Below are 23912 nucleotides of genomic sequence, written 5' to 3'. Positions count from 1 at the left end.
ATGTATAAAAGCAAGTAATGAGAGTGAGGAAGTAGTAACTGTGGTGATGCTTATAAGAAAATGCTTGGCCTTGCTGATATGTGATCTCTATGGCTGGGGGTGAATGAGTGAGGGAGTTGGTCATCTGTGGCTTTGTCTAATAGGGATGTAACAGCACAGAATACTGAAATGCTTTAAAAAAAAAAAAAAAAAAGAACTCATGTATTGCTTCTTTAAAATTATTTAAAAACACCCTTACAAATGTATTCATCTTTAAGAAAAACATGTAGAAATCATGTAGGGTTTATAATTACTTAGAACAGTGGTTCTCAAACTGTGGTATCAAGGTGGCACACCACCAAATAAATGTTATTAATGTATCAAAAACAAAAGAATACTCAAACAAATGCATGTGGGTACCAGGGGATGTTCACATTCCTGGGTCTTAAGAATTTACCTGGTTTCATTGGAGATGATGATGTATTGTCAATTCTGAATAAAAAAAAAAATTCTTTCATTTTCTCCAAATGTGTTGAAAAGTCATTTTGCAGCATTTCTATTGGAATTTGAAATATATATTTCAGAAGCATTAATTAATTGTGTTTTACATTGACATCAGCATATTCAAAAACATTATTGCACGCATTTCTTACATGTATTTTTTCTTTTTGTATATATTGCATATCATCGCTGTCTAATGAAAAACTAAAATCTCTGAAACACCAACTTAAACTTCAAATTTTTTAATAGAAGTTGATGTGAATTTTTTTTTTTAGTTTATTTTAGGTCATTTTTTAGTATTTCTATTGTTTTTTTCATCAAGAAATTTTACCGCAGTGTAAGGGAAAGTTTGTGTTCAAATTATGTAATAAACTAAAAATCGACAAAAATTGAGATACTTGAGATACAGCGTTGATATGTTCCTGTGGTCTGAAATGTTTAAGATCCATTGGCTCAAAAGTTATACTTGCATTAAACAAATGTCATTTGGGCCCAAATTGGATTGGATTGGACGTGGATGTTTTTCTAATTGGAGAAAATATGCAACATTTATTGCGTTTTCTTTGATGTAATTCATTGTAATGGCCTTACGGCCTATAATGGACTGTGTGTGGGTTACGTAACTTGTTAGTGAGCATATTTAAACGGTTAATTGTATTTAACACAACAGTTAAAGTATTGGTGGTTAATAAAATAGCGATTATGCGATTAATTAGAGTATCAGAGCAGCTGTGCTGTGCGTGAGCGTGAGAGAGAGAGGGAGCTCAGCAGTGAGGGAGCGAGAGGGGGGAGGATCTGTGGCATGTTGGGGCAGGATGCAGGCCTGAGTGAGCAGAGGACGAGCCTCAGTCTCTCAAAATGAGTCAGGAGAGGAGGAGAGCGAGACCGGGGAGGAAAAAGTAAAAAAGTAGTAAAGAACTGCTGAGGACCTTTTCTACCTTCTCTCATACACACACACAAATTCACACATTGTTGGTTATGATAGTGTTGTATTTAAAGTGTGCTGTTTTTGATGCTCATGTTTTAGAGTTGCACTGGACTGCTCACACTGTATTCCTGAGGGAAGGGGTGAGTGAGAGAGGCAGGGCTGCTTCCTTCCTCCATCTCTCTCTCTCTCTCTTTTTTTTTTATCCATACACACACTCCTCTACTCTCTGTCCACTAATGACCATAGCTTACTTAGACACAACCCTGCATTTGGGTGTGTTCAAGTAAAGTTCTCTATCTCTGTCTCTCTCTCTATCTTTTTCTCTTTGACTCCCTTGCTCTCTCTCTCACTTCCCCGCCTTCTCCTTCTCTCTCTCTTCCTCCCTCGCTCTCCCTCTCCCTCTTTTTCCGTATGTCTTTTTGAGGAGTGTGGTGTCAAGACAGACACACAGGAGGCTGTAATAAATAGCCAACATATGGTCGCCGGATCTACAGCTTTTAAGGCCCCTCACCCCCAGACATCTCCCTTTCTCTCTGTTCTCTGAATCTCTCTCTCTCTCTCTCTCTCTCTCGCTCTCTCTCTCTCTCTCGGATGAATTCACTTGTCCAGTCAGGCCCCTCTTTACCCCTAAAGATGAATTGTCCTCCTTTTCTCCTCCTCCTGTTATCCCTCAGCTCCTCGCACCAGCAGCATTCAACACATAGCAACCCCTAGCCCCCCTCCCCCTCTACTCACCTACACACCTTAACCGTACCGGCTCGACTCCTGTTAGCTTTGAAGAGGATGTGTCACTTTCGGCAGTTTGGCTCTGAGCCATTGTCTGTCAGCCATGTTTGAGGAGCTCTGTGCCGCTCCAGCCTGGGAATGTTCAGACGATGAGCAGGCCTGACTAAAGTCTGTAGGCTAAAGGTCTCAGTTGACCCTACAGTGGTGCCATTTTAGTTGTGATGTTTGGCACTGAATGCAACAAATACAGCTGAATGCAACAAATACAGAGGCCACTTCACTTTCTGAATCAGTTTTTCTGATTTTGTTATTTATAGGTATGTTTGAGACCTTCTATAAACCAGACAACATTTCTCCCAAATTCCAAATAAAAATATTGTCATTTAGAGCATTTATTCACAGAAAATGAGAAATGGCTGAAATATAAATAAAAATGCAGAGCTTTCAGACCTCAAATAATGCAAAAATAAGTTCATATTTATTTAAGAGATTTAAGAGTTCAGAAATCAATATTTGGTGGAATAACCCTGGTTTTAATCACATTTTTAATGCATCTTGGCATCATGTTCTCCTCCACCAGTCTTACACACTGCTTTTGGATAACTTTATGCCTTTACTCCTGGTGCAAATATTCAAACAGTTCAGCTTGGTTTGATGGCTTGTGATCATACATCTTACTCTTGATTATATTCCAGAGGTTTTCAATTTGGTAAAATCAGAGAAACTCATCATTTTAAGTTGTCTTTTATTTTTTTTCCAGAGCTGTATGTAATTAGAAGGAAACACAGAATGATTGCTCAGCTAAAGTGGATTGCATTTTCAAGCAGGTGTTCTAGGTGGTTTCTTTGATTTTGCTGCTAAATGGTTGCTAAGTACTTGCTTTGGCATTCAAGGGGTTGCTACTTTGTTGCTTGGTGGCTGCTGTGGTATTCCAGATGGTTTCTATGGTTTTGCCAAATGGTTGCTGTGTGGTGTTTAGGCTAGGGTCTTCTTTAGTCTACATGTTTATTTCTGTATTGGCAGCTACAATTTAAGCTAAATTAATTACAATTCTAATGAATTCAATATGATTTAAACATTTTTACTGATCAGAACCCCAACCTTGTTACTAGGGAGTGCTGGCGAGAGGTAGATGCTGATGCTGCTGAATTTGGCCCTCTGCCTGTGGGAATGAATGCTGGCCAGTCTAAAAAAAATAAGCAGGTGTTGCAGTGTCACGTGTGAACAGGAGGCCACAGTGAACAGGAGAGCAGACGGACATTTGAGACTGTTATGATGGTGATAGAGCTGATCACTGGGTAAAATCAGAGAAGCATTAACACCTAGCGGCAGAGATGGCCTGGATTGATTAGTGCTGTCATTAGTACTGATTAAAACATGCTGTAGGAAATGGATCAGTATTACTACTATATGGAGCCGGATCAAATCCTGATCCTTTTTTAAATCTGTTTTACACAATTGTGATCTATTTATACCACTGGCTTTGAGGTGGCAGACATGCATTATTCACAATGTGCAACTGTGAAGCTTGTTTTCTGAGCTGTTTAAACGTCTGCATTGTGGAACAGTTTTTAAATCGGAAAATAAAATGTTGCAGTTTTACAGTTGAAGTTAAAGTTCATATTAGGCAGGTATTTTGCCAAATATGAAGTTGACAAAAGTATTAAAAAATAATATATTTCCATTTACGGCAGCTTTGCCCTTCTATAAGGCCTGTCTCTCTCTCTTTATTGCAGGCCTGTGGTTTGAGGGTGTATGATAGGCTTATCAGATGGTCTTTAACCCATCTACAATATGTAAGGTGTGTGTGTGTGTGTGTGTGCGCATGTGTGTGGAGTCTAAGGACTGCGGGAAACTTCTGAATGAGCTCTCTGTCTCACGCACTACACACTCCAGGGGTCTCACACCTCCATCACCCCCACCTCGAACATACACACACACACACACACACACACACACACACTTCTTCTTTCTCCCCCACTCTACCCTGTGGTGTGACAGTCTAAAACCCATATCTGTACCAGCCAGCCCAATTTTAACTTGCACTTTTGGTTTAGTGTAAAACCATGATAAACTGTATGACCAACAATTGGTGGACACACCATAATATTTCATCTATTTCAGCTACTTTTACGTTTGTCACATACATAGTCATGTGGGAACAGCTAAGGCAAGAACTGATCTTTATATTGACTCTACAGCAATCTAGAAACTTAAAGTATACTATGGGTCGGATTCCCAAACAGGGATTAAGCCTGCCCATATATTTTTTTTCTATCCAAATGCTGTGTAGCCCTGAACTAGGCTTTATCATTCCCTGGAAAGATGACCTTATGTGATCAAATGTTTGTGGACAACCCTTCTGCTAAGTTGTACTCATTGCTACACAGATTTGCAAAACACAGTTGGTCCAGTCTCTGCAGAGGTGTTTTGCCTATAGAATTTTAAGAAGAACTCTCTTGAGCAGATAAAGATGAGCATATTACCTACCATGCCTAATGACAAGCTATGGTAGAGGGGTATAAAGGCCCTTAGCATTGAGCTGTAGAGCAGTGGAACTGGTCTCTGGAATGATGGTGCTCCAATAGTTTTGGGATGTTTTTTGGATTTGAGGAAACATCCTTGACTACTGTGTATGGAGACAAGAAAGGGAATGAGGAAGAAATGGAAGACAAAACAAGGGTAAGAGAGAGCGAGGGAGAGAGCACAAATGGAGGATGAAGAGAAGGAAAGTGCAAATGGCTGAGGTGAGAGAGAGGGAGAGAGAGAGTGGTGGGGGGCAATTTTTTTCCATAGTGTTTGGCATTGTGAGAGGACTTTTCCACCCTCATATACCTCTGGTACCACTGAACACAAACACTCCGACTTTGGCTCTCTCTCTTGCTCTCTCTCTCTCTCTCTCGCTCTCTCTCACACACACTCACACACACACACACACACACACACACATATACCATACCATACCACTCCATACACAACCTCAGTAGTATCACCTCTCTCTTCTCACGCTGGATATTTTTTTCTTTCTTGCAAGGATGTGCAAGAACCTGCGAGTGCATGTGTGTGTGTGTGTGTGTGTGTGTGTTTAAGTGAGAGTGATGGGTGGGAACAGATGTAGTAACAGCAACCCCCTCTAACCCTCGCACTTTCCCAGTGAGGGAGCGAGAATCTTATAACAAGTGCCCCTCCGCCTCTCCCTCGCACAACCGCACAGCTCTAAACTTGCCCCACTGTTGTGCAATCCAATCTATCTCTCCCTGTCTCTCTCAGTTCGTTTGCGCCACACACTCTGCTCTTTCTTCTTCTCTCTACTTTTTTCATTCACTCCTTCTCTCTCTTCGTTCTTGCATAAGATGTTTCTCTTCTGTTTTTTTTTTTCTTTCTCTTTCCTCATGGTTCCTTTACCCTCTCCCCGCTTCCCCCCTCCCATCATCTGTTGCTGTTCATAAAAGTGGCTGGCCCAGCATCTGCTTGCCAAATCAGGGCAGAAGCTGAGCCAATCAGAGCTCAAGGATGCTCGAAGCATGGGGAAATGATATATGACTGCGGTGAGGTGATTGGTGATGTGTCATCTTTGTCAGAAGTGCTCTTACTTGTTTTTTGGTTGTTGTTGTTTCAACCATGACTGGAGTGTGAAGAGGAGTCCAATTTTTAACTCTAATTCTAGATAACTTACTGTATGCTACTGTAGACCATCCATATTGTTGATGTTAAAACAGCTTCCTAACATTGTGTAGGCCCAACTTTGTAGCCAGAACAGCTCTTAATTCATTGAGGTATGGACTGCACAAGACCTTTGTAGTAAGGTGTACTGTGGTATCTGACACCAAGACATCTTTTGGCAATGTGCAGCCTTTGTGTAGTCCTGGGCACCTGGGAACCTGTGTTTTTTTTTTTTTTTTAAACACACCTCAAGACCTGCCTTATGTTTTGGCGATTATCTGACCCAGCTGATTTTGCCTATTTTTATTCCACATTCTACATTTTAAAGTGGCAGTCTATATTATTTTGTTTCTAAACTAAGAGCAAAGTGAAGAAGGGAATATTGTGTTTAAAATATTTATGCAAAAAAAACTGGGTCGCTTTTAGCAGGAGTTCTTCTGGCCACGTCACATGTCTTTACGTACTTATGTCACATGTACAGCCTCTAAAAAAGGATCCTGCTTAGTTTTACTGAACGCGAGCAGCTGGTGGAGCAATGGGGACTTCAGAAGGGGAAACTCAAAGCTCAGTAGCTCATTCACTCAAAGTAAAAACAAAGTGTGTAGTTGAAGTTTCTGACTGAGCACGCTCTCTCTCTCTCTCTCTCTCTCTCTCTTTCTTTCTGTCTGAACATAACCTGGAATCGGATTTATCCGCTCTGAAAGGAGACTGCATCACACCCGCCAAGTTAAAAATGATTCTTCCGCATGCTTGGTGCAATTACCCATTCTCACCTGAAAGGTCTATAAATTCCAAAACTTATGGACATCAGCTTTAAAATTTAGATTCCATCCCATCTGATAATCAAGGATATTCACTTCACATGTCAATGGTTTTAATAGTATGTCTGGTCATTGAATTTCCCCTTTTTACCCTTTTATTCCCTTTGGCAGAATTTCCAACACTGACTCTAAAAGCAACCAGAAATCACTTCTAATTGAGTGAATTTGGCTACTTTAAGGTATGCTGACAAAGCCACAAAAAGTGCTTGCACACTGCTTGTGTAATCTCCACAGAAAGGCATTCCCTGGTCACATGAGCCTAAGGTCACCATGCAGAGTGTCGGGCCACTATAGCTTGGAGAGTGTAAAGCCCCCAAGCATTGGGCTGTGTTGGACTAGAACTGCATTCTTTGGAGTGATAAAACCAGTACTGTTGGAAGTTGGTTGAGCAAATGTCCGCAAACTGCTGTAAAATTAGTGTATCTGATTAAATTAGTACTGATTGCGTTTTATGACTTCTGGAACCTCCTCCAGGTCCACAGTCGCTCTACAGTTTGCATCCATATATTGAAGGTGTGGCCTGAAGTCACAAACTGGGACTATGAATAATGGATGAAGTTGTGCTGGAGTTACTTATTGAGTGCAGATAATCTGGGTAGTGTGAGGGGACGGTTGAAATCTGAGTGTCAGAAGAACTTTTGGCCCCTGATACAGTTCCTTCACTCCCCCCGCTTTCTTTCTCACTCTGTCTCTCTCAGCCATTCTCTTCTCTCCTCTCCTTTCCTGAACAAACATGTCGGTGTTCCTCCTCCCCCTCAGGGCCCCTCCGCATTACCCACCCTGTCGCTTCTGCACATTTGATGCTTTAGCAGGTTACAGATCTTCATGTTTGCTTTCAAACAGGGCTTGCCTTTCGTACTGGGTAAAGCTGTGAGGGTGTTGCTAATCCAGCAGTGAGGTAGGCTAGGCTAGCAGGCTTTAGCATTAGTGTGTTTTTGACCAATAGCTTCCTAGGGATTTCCATCACTTGTGCTACATTCATTGAGACCATTGCACACATCTCTTTCTGGCTCTTGCTGTGTCGCTCTCCTCTCTCTTGTAAGGAGGAAGTGGCCTGAACCGGAGAAGTGTTTCCTGTGGGGCTGTAAACGGGAAATGGCAATTAGCTGAGGGAGAAGCCAGCTACTTCATCTTTTTCACTTTAGTGCTTTCTCTCCCTCCTACTTTCTCTCCTCTCTTTCTCTCTCTGTCTTTTCATCTTTACATATTTCCCTGTATCCTCCTTTCTCTATGCTTCTTTCTCAGGGATTCCCCTCACTTTTGTTTCAGTCAGTTTTTTTTCCCCAGTCTTTTGTTGCTTTTTAGGACAGCTTTTATCTGATCACACCAATTCTGCATCTTCTTTTTGTTCGTTCACTGTGCAGTCATTGTGAATTGGTCAGTGTTTTTCTGCTTAATGATGCTGCTATGAAATCCAACCAATCAGATAATTTCTGTTGTTGCTAAATAATACAATTGGAAGACATTTAAGCATCAGATACTTTTCCTTAAATTCAAAGAAAAAAAAAGTGTTTTGCACAAATAGGGGTGGGCAATATTATATCGTATACAATATATCGTGACACAGAAATATCATGATATTAAAAATCCATATTGTGATAATAGGGCTGTTCTGTCTTAAAAGTAGTCTATTATTTACTGTGAAGCTTTAGGTGTATTTATTGTATAATTGTTTTAGTTTGCAGTTTATATGCATGCACTAAATATTCTGCAATATTATTTGCTGCATTATATTATTTTATGCATTATTTATTTATGTTGCCACATTATGATTATTCTGTTATACTATTATACTATATTCCTGAAATTAATTAATTATTTTAGTTTTCCTATATCGCCAAGTATATCGTTATCGCAAAAATACCCTGAAATATTGTGATATTATTTTAGAGCCATATCGCCCACCCCTAAGCACAAATAATATCATAATATCCAAAATGGATTTTTTTTTTTTTTAGAGTAGCACAAAATATTTTACTTTTTTACCTGATGTCCTCTAATGAATGAGATTTTATTTAGCACTCACTGTCAAGTCACCCTTTCACCATTCCAAGTTTTTTTTTTATTTAAAGTTAACTCCCCCAACTAATATTGACAATTTCAGAAGGTGTATTGGATGAGGAGATTTCTAATATATACATGTGTTTTTTTTGTATTTTAAAGCCATATATAGCCTCTAGTGTTATTGTTAGACATAATTGGCTTTTTTTGTTAATGTCTCTTTAATGCTGATATATGTAAATGATTGGCTGTGTTGTAATGTGCCTCACCTAAAAAGCTGCCAGTGCTGAAACAGTCCTTCAGAATGAATGAGAGGGACTGAACAACGGTATGCTGAATAGGTACATTTATGTAAATTCAATTAATTGGAAAGGGGCATGTGTTTTTTCCCTTATAATTTTAAATTTACATTTGAATTCTTAAAAAAAAATTGTTCTAAAGACAATAAAGGAACATTGTCTGTGATTTGGGCGCTTTAATTGTATTTAATGTAATGAGTTTTCCATAATTTTTTTTAATGGCCCATTCATGATGAAATTCTACACAGTAGTTATAAAGTATTTAAAAATCAAGTGAAATAAATTATGGACTTCAGTACTTTAGGGGTACTTAATAACGTAAAACAGAGATTATTTATTTGACCTCCACTCATGTGCTTGTGTAGTCATGAGACAGACAGACAGACACACCGACCGTCAGACACACACACACGTAAACACTCTCTCTTGTGCCGTGTGGACAGGTGCTGGAGTCGTAAAGCACGCACAGGGCCAGAGCCATGTCAGAGTGTGCTATGCCTCGTCTCTCAGGCTGGGGTAGAGGACACTCTGCTCTGTACACTGACCCTTTACCCCGGACCAACAATTAGACTGGGCCTCTATTACAGCAGCTTATTCAGCTACTGACGTGATGGTGCTTTATCACCACTCCTGGTTGTTGTGTAGAATTAAATTATTAAATTAATTACAGTGGACTGGGGAAAGGCCCTATAATTTGACACTCTTTATGGAATGACTCCCTAAATAAGACAGAACATGAGTGAATTTACATTATTTTTTAATGTTAAAGTGTTCAGTAAAGCAGTAGAACTGAACTAAATATACCTGGTTCCTCTCTTGCAGTGATGGAGAGTTTGGTGGAGGAGAAAAGACCCTCAGAGGTGCTCAGCTCTTCACTTAGCACCAAGGAGACCAAGCAGCAGCAGAAGGAGGAGACAGAGAAAGCCATCCTCACACCGACACAAGAGAAACACACAGGTAAGAATGACCACACCTAGCTGAGAAACAAACTCTGAAATATTGTGTTATATCACCCACCCCTAATTATCACATTAGAAAAATACTTTTTTGCTGTTTTTAGCAACAAAAAAAAAAAGAAAAACACACTGTTTTCATTTTTTATTATATATCTACTAAAGACAGATTTTATATGTCCAGTATTATTTATTTGGATAAGTGTGGATAATGAATTTGGTCGTAAATCATATATAAATAATTTATAGTCATGCATAGACCTATTATGTAGTCAAACAAACAAAAAAACTTACAATAAAGTCCACAAAACATTCACTTAGTTCTTGCATGAAAAAGGAGTATTGCCATGTTTTAGAGATAAATGCATCAGTGTATCTATCTAATTGATTATATGTATTTTTAATTTATTATACATTCATTCTTCGTCAAACCGCTTAATATATTCTTGGTCTTGGGGGCAGCCATTGGGTACAAGCTAGGATATACCCTGGACAGGAAGAATTATTATACAGTTATTTATTAAACTATTCTATCATAATCAAAGTTTGCAAAGTTTCACTTATATTTGGAAATCTCTTTAGAGAGTCCAAGAGATTTGGAGGACAGAATGTCAGAGAGGATGGATGGACAGTTCACAGCAGAGGATGGGATAAATGGAGTGGATGGAGAGGACCTGTCGTCCATCAACTCAATGATGAGCACTGTGATGAAAGCAACTCTGAACGGAGGAGTGCAGACAGCCTCCAGCACCCCCACCAAGACCCCTAACAAGAGCCCGGGCGCCAGCCGCAATGGCAGAAAGAGCCAGGTACAAGTATGTGTTTTAAATATACAAGTACACACAAGTACACCTATTTGTTTTTCTTTTCCAAAAAAATCTCTTTTATTCCTTTAGAATTATTTATGTCCATTTATGTTAAATGTGTATTAAATAATTAGGCATAAATGGACTTACAAAGGTACCATTTTACTGACTGAGATTTCATTTCATCACTTTTAACATGTGTGAATTTGCATATTGTACATTGAAATCCTTTGAAAGTCAATATTAGGGTTTTTCTTTTCTTCTCTAAAGTTTTTGTATATGGTAACGGTGTATTAGTAAGGCCTCATATTCAAACTTTAAATGACTTCAACACACACACGTGGACACACGCAAAGCTTTGTACACTCACTCTCACAGATGCTCTCATTTGTCCATTTAAAATAAGCACTGGTGTTCACCGCAGCCTGCCAGCAAGTTTCCAGCTGCCGCTGCACATAGCTGCATGTCCAATGCACTCAACAGATGCTCTCTGGCACACTGCTGCCAGTCACACTCAGACCAGCTCAGCACAGCAGGTTCTAGACTTTGAAGGAGTCAGGAGTCCGGTATTAAAGCTTTGATTATTGAAGATGATGTAGCTACTGAAAATAACTACAATAATAATTATTAGATTTCTTCGTTGATTTTCGTATATTTAATCTAAACTTAAATGATAGAAAACACGATTAAAAGTACTTACTTTTGATGAATAGCACACCTCCATTCTCCCACAGCGTGCCGAGATCCAGAACTTTTAACAGTTTGTCCGAACACCCTTCAGACTGGGTGATAGGGGGCATAATTTACCCTGATAAATCGCTTTTCTCACCGCTATCCAGCTCAAAGTAGCTCCACACCTCCTTGCTAGAATCCGGAGAACCATGACATTTAAAACGAGGCATTATTAACTTAAAAAGTGCATAAGAAGCTTATTAAAAACACTTTTTACATCGTATAACGCTAGCTTCGGCTCCGAGCGCCCCCATTACTTAACTGGGGGCTATTTATCAAAGGTAAGTACTTTTTATCATCTTTTACTTCACCCGAAACCATTTTACACTACAGTTCTCCTTTAAGTAGTTAAGAAAAGTGCACTTAATGTTTCTTAAATTATAAAAACTTTTTTTTGAAAAGAAGCATCTCAGCCTCTAAGCATCTCTGTGAACTAAAGCAGTTTCACCATCAGCTTACCTTATTTACTTTAATCAATCAAGGTTGATTAATCAATCAACCTTTATTTATACTTATGGTAAACGTTTAGGGAGATTTTTTCATAGCCGATAATAATTACAAATCATGAGAATTAAATGAAGCATTTAAAAACATCTGTAAAATGAGAGGTAAAATAAAAAAAAACATGAGATAATGTAGATATTACATAATAGAGTAATAAAACAACTAAGTATGGAAAGTATACAAATGATTTAAAACCAAGGATTTAAATTTAATAAGCAATTACAAAATAAATCAGATTATCAAATAAAATGACTAAAAGTCTAAATAAAAAGTGCAATAATTACACTAGGAATCTTGGGAGATTTGATAAACTAGTTTGTTAAACTAGTTGTTTGATGAGAAACGCAGATATAATAAGTCTATATAAAATATTTGATTACAGTACATTTATCATATTTAAATTTAAACTAAACTAAGATTCACATTTTGTCAGAATCAAAAATGGCAGAAATGGACATAAAAGATATTTGTGTGACAATAACAGTATGTATTCTGTATCCAGACTGAAATAATCCTCAGCCAGCTCCACGTTACAGAGGAGATGACAGGACGGTGATAGTGATGTTGTAGTCTTGTCTTTGTGCCGGTGCCTGGTGCACTGAATGTGCTGAGCCGCAGTGATATACGAGACGTCCATTAATATAGCAGCTTGGCAAAAGTGCTGCTTTTTGATATGTGGCTTATGAGCACGGCTACAGGAACGGCTGTATTTTATAGGCTGAGCCGGGCTGATGCGGTGGCGGGAGTGTGTGTGGCTCGAGGGCAGGTGTGTGTAAAAGTGTCAGAATGGTGTGTGTGTGTGTGCATCAGCTGTAAGAGAGGATGGCATGACGCAGATGATGGAGTGTGTGTTACTGCAGACAGAGTGCGCTCCAGTGTTGAGACGGAGTGACACATGGTCCTCTGGCCCTCAATCCTGCTTTTGTCCACACTGCTCAGCCTCACATGGCTCCAATTAAAGCGTGCACTTTCAGGCCTGGAACTGCCCCTGCGCAGCACAACAGGTGCTGCTTCAGACCCTAAACTAAAGTCCTCAGCGCTTCAGACTCTGGAAACATCTTGTTTTTAGAGCTGTGTTTTTGTATTTTTACCTATTTTGTATTATATTAAGATTTTGTTTAGATTTGGAAATTTAGTGACCTTTCAACAAGATGCTTGATTAAACTATTATTATTATTATTATTATTATTATTATTATTAATACTGAAATAATTGAGCCATTTTAACAAAATATCATACATCATAAAATATATCCTTCCATTTTTGTAGAAATCTGGCTCCTTTTTATGTTTTTATTTTAAGTCCCTTAATGAATAAAAAAAATCTATATAGTGCGTTTTTAGTTTATAATCTAAAAAAAGCTTTCCCAATTAGAGAATAACAACTAGTTTCACTTCATAGAAATAGTTACTAAATAGTTATTCATTGAAAGGATTCAATTGTCAAATTAATATTTGAAATAAATTAATACAAGAGCTTATGTAGATTTGAAATTTAAATGATTTATTGTGTAATGTAAAAAATAAAAAAATATGTCTCATTTTATCCCTTTTTTGTCATTATATGAGTGTCAACTTTTGCATACTACACACTTCTGGACTATTTTAATGCTTATTTTTTTAATATGCTTAATTGAACATTACAAAATACAATAAATGTGCCATGAACTACAATTATAGGACATTTATATATGTTGTGATTTTTCAGCTCATTTTAGAACACAAATTATATTTAATATATTTTATGATTTAATTATAATTCATTATTTAGTTATCATTTACAGTAAAACGTTTATTTGTCATTTAAAATGTCAGGAGGGGGTCACAATATGTAAAATGTGCCATAATCTTTGTTCATGCCTTGATTTCTATATTATTTTCCTCTGAATATGTTAAATCTAAGCAAAAAGAAAAGTCTTAGAAACTTCAATTCTCAGAGTGACACATCTTTGTTTCTATTTTATGTATTTTATGTATCTATTTATTTATTTATTATTATTATTATTATTTTTTTTTTTTTGGACAGCAGTGCCAAAACCATATGCATGAGCATCACTGCATGTATGAGCATCATTAGCAGAATCTACAGTGTGCTATGGCGTGTTGTGAAACTGAATTCTAGGCTAGTCTCTTTATTTCTCCTGAAGAAGTGCTGCTTTCTCAGGCTTCTGACTCTCTTTTGAGGAAACAGAAGAGGCTTATGACGAGTTATGTAATTGGGTGGATTAACCCCACAGCAGCAGCAGGGCAGACGGGCACTGCTGAACCCGGCCACGCTGGTAAACAAGCCCTGCACTCTAACACAGGTGTAGGGTCAGGTGACTGCTGACCTGCCTCAAAGTTCACAGGTTACCAACTGTGAGACTGTGAAATTTTGTCCCCCATTTATCTGAGTGAATCTGAGGATTTTCTTGATTTAAATGTCTCTGATCTGTACAGGTCCTCTTAACAAGGTGTTACACCACTGGTGTGTAGGTTTGTTTACATCCCATGTAACACAGATTAAGTGCGACTTGATGATGCTTAATATGTTCTGTCTAATCCTGAACATCTTCTTAAGGCTGTCAGAAAGTTTCCGTCTGAAGTAGAGGATGTGCGTATTCATGCTTTTACTGAATAAGTGTTTTATTAGTGTTTAGTTTACAACTTAATAAACAGAAAACTTCTAAACTTCTAAAACTGCAATAAACTGAAGAGTCCTGCCACACACTAGTTATAGAAACATTTTCATTTATCTGAAGTTGTGTTTAGGCGATGTTTTGAGCATTTTGGCTCCAGATTTAAATATTTCTGCTCAGATCCATCACACCTTGACTTATACCTCCCATCTAGCTGGAGAATTATTAACTTATCCTAACTTCAAACCGTGTGTCTGGATGCAAACTGGATTTTGTGAGTCATAGTTAGATCCAGTAACAGCTTTCCATCAAAACTGTGCCAAAAAGACTTATTCCCATCCTGGGCAGGGAAATACAAGGCTGTACAAGCATATGGGAACAGCATATAGATTTTATAGATTACACAGACATTTCAGACTTGAGAATGTGTTTATAGAGTGTTTATAATATGGCAAAAAATTATTTATAGCAATATTGGCAAAAATTAATGTTATTGCTAAGGTACTGTTTATGAAATATATTTTTTTATTCTACTGAATGTATTGAACTTTTACTTATACTAAAATATTTATTCTTTTGTTGCAACATTGTATATCCTTAAAATTAATTAAAAAAATTCAATGTTTTGTTCTATCGCCAGGAATATTGTTATCGCAAACATGTGCTGAAATATTATTATAATATAAATATATTACGGCCATATCAATTAAAATAAATGCTATACTAAAGTGAGCATTGTAAATAGCAGGACAGATAGATGGGTCCTAATTTTTCATTTCAATTGATTTCAATTTAAGTTTATTTCTATAGCACTGTTCACAACAGTATGTGTCACAAAGTGGCTTTACAGAGAAAAACAAACAAATTGACTAAAAGTAGTATTCATATTTGCATCAATTTAATTAAATTATCACTATTCACATTAATTTAAAAGAAAATGTATACATATGAATTGCAAATAAATAAAATTTCAGTGATTTTAATACAATTTTATTTAAATGTAATACATACATATATGTCCTATTCTTCTATTCAATATTAATTGTACGATTATTTTTATTAATTTTATTATTTTTTATTATTTTTATTAATACTGTATATAAATGTGCACACACAGCGTGTTTTACCCCTGTAGAGAACTGTGCCAATAGATTAGGGATCTCTGGAGCAGATAAATATGGGCCTATTGGCCTTATGCTTATGCCAGGGTGTACATTCCCACAGTACTGAGCTGTTGAGCAGTGGAACTGTGTTCTCTGTAATGGTGGTGCTCAGGTTAATACTTTTTGGATGGGGTGAATAGATCCTGGCATCTTGACCTCACTATCACACATATGTGCATGCATGATGTCACTAAATGCAATCCAATCCTCACAGCAGTTTATTAACGAACAGGCATCCTGATATCCAGGCATCCTACAGTGATACGCCATATAGTGTAGTGTGTAATGTAGGTTTTTTTTGTTTGTTTGTTTGCTTACACAATAGGTTATGTGTAACTAAACGATTGCCCTGTGCAAGTCAAATAGTATAAGTGTGTGTGTGTGTGTGTGTGTGTGTGTGTGTGTGTGTGTGTGTGTGGGTGTGGGTGTGTGTGTGTGTGTGTGTGATGCTGTGTGTGATGGCATGACATGCAGTGTGGATGTGGCCTTGTGGGCCTGCAGTGTGCGCTGTGCAGAGCTCCACACCAAGCTCAGAGTTAATGATCTGCTCTACTGTCAACATCAGTGGGAGGGAGCACATGGTGTGGGGTTACACTGATCTGCCACTCAAGGTGAACGAGAAAAACACACACACACACACACACACACACACACACACTCCTGTGCACAAACTAACCAACTACTTCCAATCAGGATGCTCCTCTCACACACACACACAAAGAAATTAGTGAGAGAACTTTAGACTGAACCAGAACTTTGAAGTAATCGTCTTTTTGTATCTGGATTAAATTTGCAGGATTAGTCTGTGTCACACAATAGAAACCAAACCACTGAGTGACAATTCAAAGAGACGGATTGTTTGAGTTACTGCCAATTCAACTCAAGAAGAGATTCAGTCTCAATTCAGCTGAACAGAACGTATAAGAGTCCACATCATACTCCCATATTTGTCCAGCTCAGTATTTATTTAGCCCAATATCTTACATATACAGGGAGGACTGACTAAACCACTCAAGGTCACAAAGCAAGGCCTCACTCCCTGCCACCAGATGGGACTTTACCCACACTTTTTTTCTTTTTAAACCTGCACACAAGACAACCAAGCAATATGAACAGAATAAAGAACTGGATTAATGCATTTGCTGCATCATGGAATATACAAAATATATCTTATGTATATGGTTATAGTTTTCTTATGGTTTATATGCATGCATAGCTGCTGACGTATCTGAGACATAGAAGAGATGTATAATTCAAGTATACCTAAATAATGAATAAATGTTAAAAATAAAACAAAACTTTTATTGTTTAATTTTAATAGCATTTTTTCATATTGTTTCTACAAAGCTCCTAACTATCCTTAACGTCTTCATATCTTAACTAGCCTATTTCACTCCGGGCTCCTCCAAAGGCTCAAATGATGTCACTTCCTCTTTGTGGTGTCATTTAAATAACCAGTGATTTACTTATAAATAAATAATTTAAAAACCAATTTAAATTATGGGTTTTAAGACAATCTAAATATATGTACAGATTGTTTTTTCTTTTTACATTTTATTAAGAATGATTTTGTCTTGTTAGATTAAATATATTGTATATATTTGATTAAAATAAAATAAAAATATTCAATGTTATTTTATATGCAATGTCACAGTGGTCAAGACTGACATAAAATGACTACATACTTAAATAAAATTGTACTTTTGAGAATTTTTTTTTTCTTCATATAATTGTAAGCTCTGGAAACTCACTCATTAATTAATTCATTTATTGATTTATTCAACTGTCTTGTGGCTTAATGGATTTTATCAAATGTCGTGGATGCATGGATGCTCATAAAATGACCACATATCGAATGTTGTCTTAGTAATTCATTATCTTGTGGTATAATATGTGAGATATTGTTATTTATGTTTAATGTAAGTTTGGAATATTGATTATTTAATATGTCTATGTCGTCTTTTTATTTTAGGAAACCAAAGATAGCTCTCCCCTTGTCTGCCCACTGTGTGACAAAAGCTGTCAAAGCCAGCACCAGCTTACAATGCACATTCGCCAGGTAACACACACACACACACACACACACACACAATATAATTTGCCTAGTGCCAAATTAGTGTGCAGCTTTGCGCAGTTCTCAATGTCCCTAAATTGTTTTTCACTTGTATTTTCTGTAGCATAACTCTGATGCTGGAGCAGCAGATCACTCTTGCAGCATCTGTGGAAAGTGCCTGAGCTCAGCCAGCTCACTGGACCGTCACATGCTGGTGCACAGCGGGGAGAGGCCCTACAAATGCAGAGTGTGTAGCCAGACTTTCACCACCAACGGCAACATGCACAGGTCAGCACTGCTTCTAGGTGGCAGGATCTAGGCCATTTTTTAAGCAATATATTGCCCCAGAAATAATTATAAATAAATTGTATTATTGTCATTTTAAGGCCACTGTATTATCACTGATGATGATAAAATAGCTTGATCATTTCTGTATTTACACATTATATAATTGAACCATGAATAGTATGAATTGTTTGGACATTGGAATTGGAATATAAAAATATTTAAATATTCTAATGAAATATGTTAATTGGCTAATTGAAGTTATATATATAAACTTCAATTATATTATATTATATTATATTATTACATATTATATTATGTATATGTATCGAAGGGTTGATAGCCACAGGGAATTGTAGGTGGCACCTGAGCATGAGGCGTTTCACAGAAATAGTGTTCTGGTATTGATGGGAGCCACCGAGACAATTATGTGCTATTTGGTAGTTGGGGACAGGGCCAAGTGCACACAAGTCTGAACACTGTGTATGAATATTTGTGCAGGTGACTCATCTGCAGTGGTGGTTTATCAGGAGTTGGTTTGCGTGTTTCACATAGAAAGAAAGAGAGAAAGAGGTAGAGGCAGAGACATGAGCAGAGCAGGAGCATCCAGACACCTGTGGCACTCTGCCTTCATGCTTAGCTACTGAACAATCAGCTCTAATCCCCAGATTACCAGTACCTGTGTATCCTAGTGGCTGAAGTCGTTTGTGTGTGTGTGTGAGAGAGAGAAAGAGTTGCATGCCAGGAGAGGCATGTTCTGCTCTGTATCTACTTAAAGTGGTGTTCAGTTTCTCATGTACTATAATAACAAAAGTGTTGGGACACCTGCTCATTAGTTGTTCCTTCCACTGTTTTTGACTGTCCATGGTCTTTCCAATTCCTTTCAAAGTTTGATTGTGTTCGAGAGGTCAGGATGTAGGATGATAATCACCCAGCACCAACTCATCCCTAACTCCATCCTTATCCCTAACTCCATCCTTATCCCCAACCCCATCCTTATCCCCAACCCATCACCAACTGCATCCTCAACCCAACCCAACCCCATCCCCAAGAATTCCCCAACTCATTCCCGACTCATCCACAACTCATTCCCAACTCATCTGTCAGTATTTAAAGATTCTCCTGAGGCAAGTCTTTAAGTCTTTGTGTTGTTGATCAGTTACAGTCCTCAGACCTCACCCTGATGCTCCTCTGCCAGCCTGCCTCGATGGGGGTTACACATTGGACGAGTGTGCTACTGAGATAAATAGATGGGCGTTGGTGTGTGTGTGTGTTTGTGTGGAGGTGCTCGTGACTCTGCACAGGATAGACAGTTTGTTGTGAAAGGAGGGAAGCCAGCAGGAAATGGAGGATGACTCTGAAGCCCTTCCCCCATCTCTCTACTTTGTGGTATCTCCTAGCAGCAGGCCGTGATGGTGGAGGGGTTAACGTGAACATCCTCTCTGGGTTACAGGGGGTGAAGGTGTGAAGCATGAGTCGGGGGTCTAGAGAGACGGTAGAGAAACAGTAATCTTCAGTTATCTCTTCAGAAAGACCATGAAAGAACGTTATGTTTATGGTCTCTATGTCCTGTAAGCACTGATAGTGTGGATGCATGTATACATAGCTACTTGCATTATCATTGTAATACGTTTTTAGACTTCATTTGTATGCTCTGGTCTGAATCGGTGGAAAAAAAGTATTGCAAGGAATCTTGGAACATTTTTCCCTTGGATTGGTTGGGTTTGTTGTCATACAGGGAAAAATCCAAGCACACCAAAATTCATCACAATAAATAATGTGAGATCATAGTCTATGCTTATTGGTACCTGTGTGGGACAGGAGCTAAAAGTAAATACAAAAAGAAGGTCCTGTGTTCTGGACTACAGGAGTATTTGTAACTATAGGAGGAGTTTAGCTCAAATTTGTAGAGTACAATTGATATTTAGGTCAGATGGAGGTCAGGGTCACATTCCCACCACTAACTAACCACTACAGAGTTCATATGCGACCATATGGGACTAGTCTAGGGCCAGCTAGAACAGTAGTAGCTGTGTTTTGCAATTGTATTGCTAGAAACTGTGATGGCGATATGCCTCTAAAACATTGTAAGAGCAGTGATGTGACATATTTCACACAAAATAACTACATTCTACAAACATTTATAGGAGAAACATAACTTTCAACTTTTCATAAATTTTCATCATGAAAAAAAAACATATGCGTAGAACTGCCAGATGCAGATCATCATTTTGCCCAGTAATTAGAGATATCTTACACCCTAGTTTACTCCAGATCAAACCTGTTTATGCACATCACTTTGTGTATCAGTAAATAAGATCAGTTTTCTCAGCATGCATCAAAGTGATGCTGTAAATCATTCTGTACAGTGCTCTAAATGTTCATGTGAGCTGGTTTCAGTGTGAAGCTGTTGATGAGTTGCGAGCTGCTGCTGGTTAGCACATTTCTATAGTGTGATGACTGACGAGTAGAGAATCTGGTCTGTCCGCCTCTAGACCGGCCTGTTTGTCTTTCTTTTCCATCCCCTGTCTCCCCTGGGTCTCAGTGTGAGCTGCATTCAAAGATTTCTTTTAACAAATCTTTTTATTTTCTTCTATTTCTTTTATTCACTTTTCTATGTTTGCGTAAATCATTTTGAATAGTCACTGTGTGTTAAAGGTGCTATGCCAAAAAAAAAAGTTCCTTACCTTGATGCTGCACTGACATACATTTAAAAAATGACTTGAAATTAAGGTTTTTCTTTTTTTTGTTTTATAATCGCCATATAAGACTTCTGAGTAAACCAAAAAAATCCTTTTTTTTATTGTTCATGGTGATCTGTTTTAAAGATACATTTTAATTTTTCTAAAATTATACTGTGCCAGGAGAGGATAGACAGCTGTTAAGCATTACCTTAGCTAAATATAGAGCCATATGAAAGAGCAATTAAATATTATTAATTGTTGAACGTGCAGGAAGTGTCTCTAGTCCCTTGAAACTAAAACAGTGTGAAGAATGTGGAGTCAGTGGCGTAAAAATTTGCTCTCTTAAAGGGGCAGTTACTTTCTCATCCAAATTATGGGACATGTTCAAATAGTTTGATCTTTTTAATGAAAATGTTTTAAAAAATAGTGGAAAAAATAGTGGTAATGTAACCACTTAAAATAGCACCCTTACATCAAAGTTTTCATCATTAAATCTAGTTTGATATATTGTTTCTCAAAGTTCTGATTAAACAACTACGCTGTGACACAAAAGCACATAATACTGATACTGACTCAGAAACACAGGGATCTGTACAGAAGTACAGGAGTTTGTGTTGTCAGGCTGCTGTTGCAGAGCCTGATGCATGAGGAAGTTGTCTATGTTACTGGCAGGGAGGCAGCCATTTTGTGCCAAAGCATCACATGGAAGGGGGTAGGGAGGAGGGAGTCGCCGTTGCCTTGGAGAGAGAGGATCACAACTCTGCAGAGGAGAGAGGGGTGCAGGGCCGCGAGCTGATTGGCTGCTTTTATTTGCTTTAACTCCTCCGGCATTGGTTACACTGTTCAACGGCCACAGGGTAGTGCTTGAGTAGAGAGTGCCCTTGGTGTGACATTGCATTGAGAACTTTCTGACACGACAGCGCCCCCTGCCTCTGCTGTGAGGCACTGTGCTGTGCTGGAATGTCTGTCCTGGGTTAGATGGAACAGGGCCTGTTAAAGCATCAACAGGTTTTATGGTCCTTTACAGATTAGCTAGCTGGCTCTGGAAAAAAAAAAAGAAAAAAAAAACCTCTAAATAAACACTCCTGACCCAAGGACAGGAAGCAGGTCTTCTGCAGCAGGTCATAAAAATGAAATGGATTTATCTGAGTGTTTAATCTTTGGGAGTTCATCCCAGGAGGAGGAAAGGAACGGTTGGTAATAAGACAGTTCAAGTGGCAGCTTTATTATCAAGCTTTATTGAGGCCATATAAAAAAAACTTTTATTGGGTTTACATTGTATTATATATGTGTGTGTATATGTGTGTGAATGTATATATTAAGAAGGTTGCAGTCATCTGTATTAATCTATAGGGCTATAAGGTGATCCCCATCCATTCACGCTTTGCTGACTTGGCAGTGCCTTAGTAAGTTTGCTGCGATTGGTCAGACCCGAGGTCAGAGTCCAGAGCTCAGAGCCCAGAGCAGCGAAATAGTCAGGTCCCCACATGGGCGGCCAGTTTACTGCCTGCTATTAATAAACCACTGACTGAAAGCTGAAACCCTGAGGACCAGAGTTTGGCTGACCTTTTTTCACACTCTCAGACAGAGACACTCTCACATGAGCGTTACAAAAGCACAGCTTCCAAAAGACAAAGTCTTCAGGCTGCAGGGATGCACAAACCCATCCTGATTTTGGTTGATCGTTTCTGTGTCAGTGGAAAAAACACACACTCTTATCAGAGCAAACCTGTTGCATAAGAGTTCTGTAAGCTTTGATCCTTTGCCCAGGTTGGCTTAGCTGGTTTAAAGCCTTTTCACCTCTCGCTGGTGAAAAGTGGAGCGTGGGAGACAGACATACATGCATGCAGGTAGTGAGGAGAAGAAGAAGAAGAAAGGAGAAATGCATAGCAGTGGTTTTATACAGACACTTTTGGAATAAACTACCCTACCCTTATGTTAAACCCCACAGTGCACATTTCTAAACTCTGTTACCCTCCACTTCCTGACTACCAAGATGCAAAAGGATCCAAGAGGACTTGCCTCCAGCCCTCTTCACGCAACATTGCCCGTCCCTTTTGCGCTGTTTTTCTTGAGGCTGGTCCCCTAGCCCTAGACTCCAGTCCATGTAAGGGCAAACGCAGACTCCAGGATAATTGCAGGGGTTTCAGTCCATTAGTGCCTTTCCTCATCCTGCATTTTCCATCAGGAAGCATGGAGACGGGATGCAGAAAGATTCCTCTCTCCACTAACGTTCAGAGATAATCCATCCTTTAATTATTCCAGCATTCCAAGCTTTCCAGACTTAATAACCCACCCAGGGGTTCAGTTAACTGATTTGCAAAGTGGAGAACCACTGCTTTGAATGGAAGCCACATTGGTGTTGTTTGTAGACTGCTCATTTTTAGTCTCATTTTTAGTGTTTTTATTAGTTGAAACTATAATTAAGTCCATAATAAAGTATTCATTTGTGTCGGAGGAGGTACTAGTGTGTTAGTCTTTATCCTCCTGGTGTTGTGGCATCACTAGTGATAGGGGGAGTCCTGAACCCACCTAAGTGGGTTGAGTTTATTGGGTGTATAAATTGGAGAGAAAATAGGAAAAATGAAATCAAAAAGTAGCTTATAAAGTTATCAGCTGAACTGATCAACCTGTTCTGTCCTTAAACACTTAAATTGAAGTCTGTCCATCTTTACCTATCTACAGGCACATGAAGATCCACGATAAAGACCCAGCCATCCCCGTTCCTACCAGCCCTCCATCACCAATGAAACGGAGACGCTCCTCCACAGCCAAGAGGAAGCTCAGCCATGATGATGAAGTAGATCGAACTGATGAGCCTCCCAGCAAAAAGGTCAGACTACTAGGTCTCAATCAAGTGATCATAGTTTTACTCATCAATAGTTTGTTCCTTGGTGCTGGAAAACTTATCAGGAATCATTCGTGTACTGTAGGGTCACTTAAGATAAGGACAAATTACCCTTGTCTTGGAATTTAATTGTACATAATAAGTGCAAAATAACCAGAGTGAGAAACAGCTTCATTCCTATAACTTTTCATGTTAGTGATTTCTATTCATAATCATCCATGTAACTTGCTGTTACTTCCCTACTCCTTCACATTATGTGTATTTATCTTATCTATTTTCTTATTGCATTTTTTATTTTATTTTATTTTGTCTTTATATTTATCTATTTAAAAATTGCTCTTTAGGTGTA

General features: G+C 38.3%; 1 protein-coding gene across 5 annotated transcripts in view; it reads left to right on the top strand.

The window, feature by feature from the left end:
* rreb1a (ras responsive element binding protein 1a) overlaps nucleotides 1-23912 on the top strand; it is a 74992-nt gene that overhangs the window by 35504 nt on the left and 15576 nt on the right. For 3 of the 5 annotated variants that reach the window (XM_049480147.1, XM_049480148.1, XM_049480145.1), the window contains 5 exons: nucleotides 9741-9875; nucleotides 10454-10686; nucleotides 17666-17752; nucleotides 17871-18034; nucleotides 23401-23548. In XM_049480147.1, the coding sequence (XP_049336104.1) occupies nucleotides 9741-9875; nucleotides 10454-10686; nucleotides 17666-17752; nucleotides 17871-18034; nucleotides 23401-23548 (767 nt within the window). Of the gene's footprint in view, nucleotides 1-1423; nucleotides 1549-9740; nucleotides 9876-10453; nucleotides 10687-17665; nucleotides 17753-17870; nucleotides 18035-23400; nucleotides 23549-23912 lie in introns of those variants that run through there. The other 2 variants (XM_049480149.1, XM_049480146.1) reach the window with 2 other exon arrangements.

Source organism: Astyanax mexicanus, chromosome 6 (genome assembly GCF_023375975.1).
Source record: "Astyanax mexicanus isolate ESR-SI-001 chromosome 6, AstMex3_surface, whole genome shotgun sequence".
NCBI classification, from domain to species: domain Eukaryota; kingdom Metazoa; phylum Chordata; class Actinopteri; order Characiformes; family Acestrorhamphidae; genus Astyanax; species Astyanax mexicanus.
Note: the sequence above shows the minus strand (reverse complement) of the source record. Positions and strands in the feature narration are given on the sequence as shown.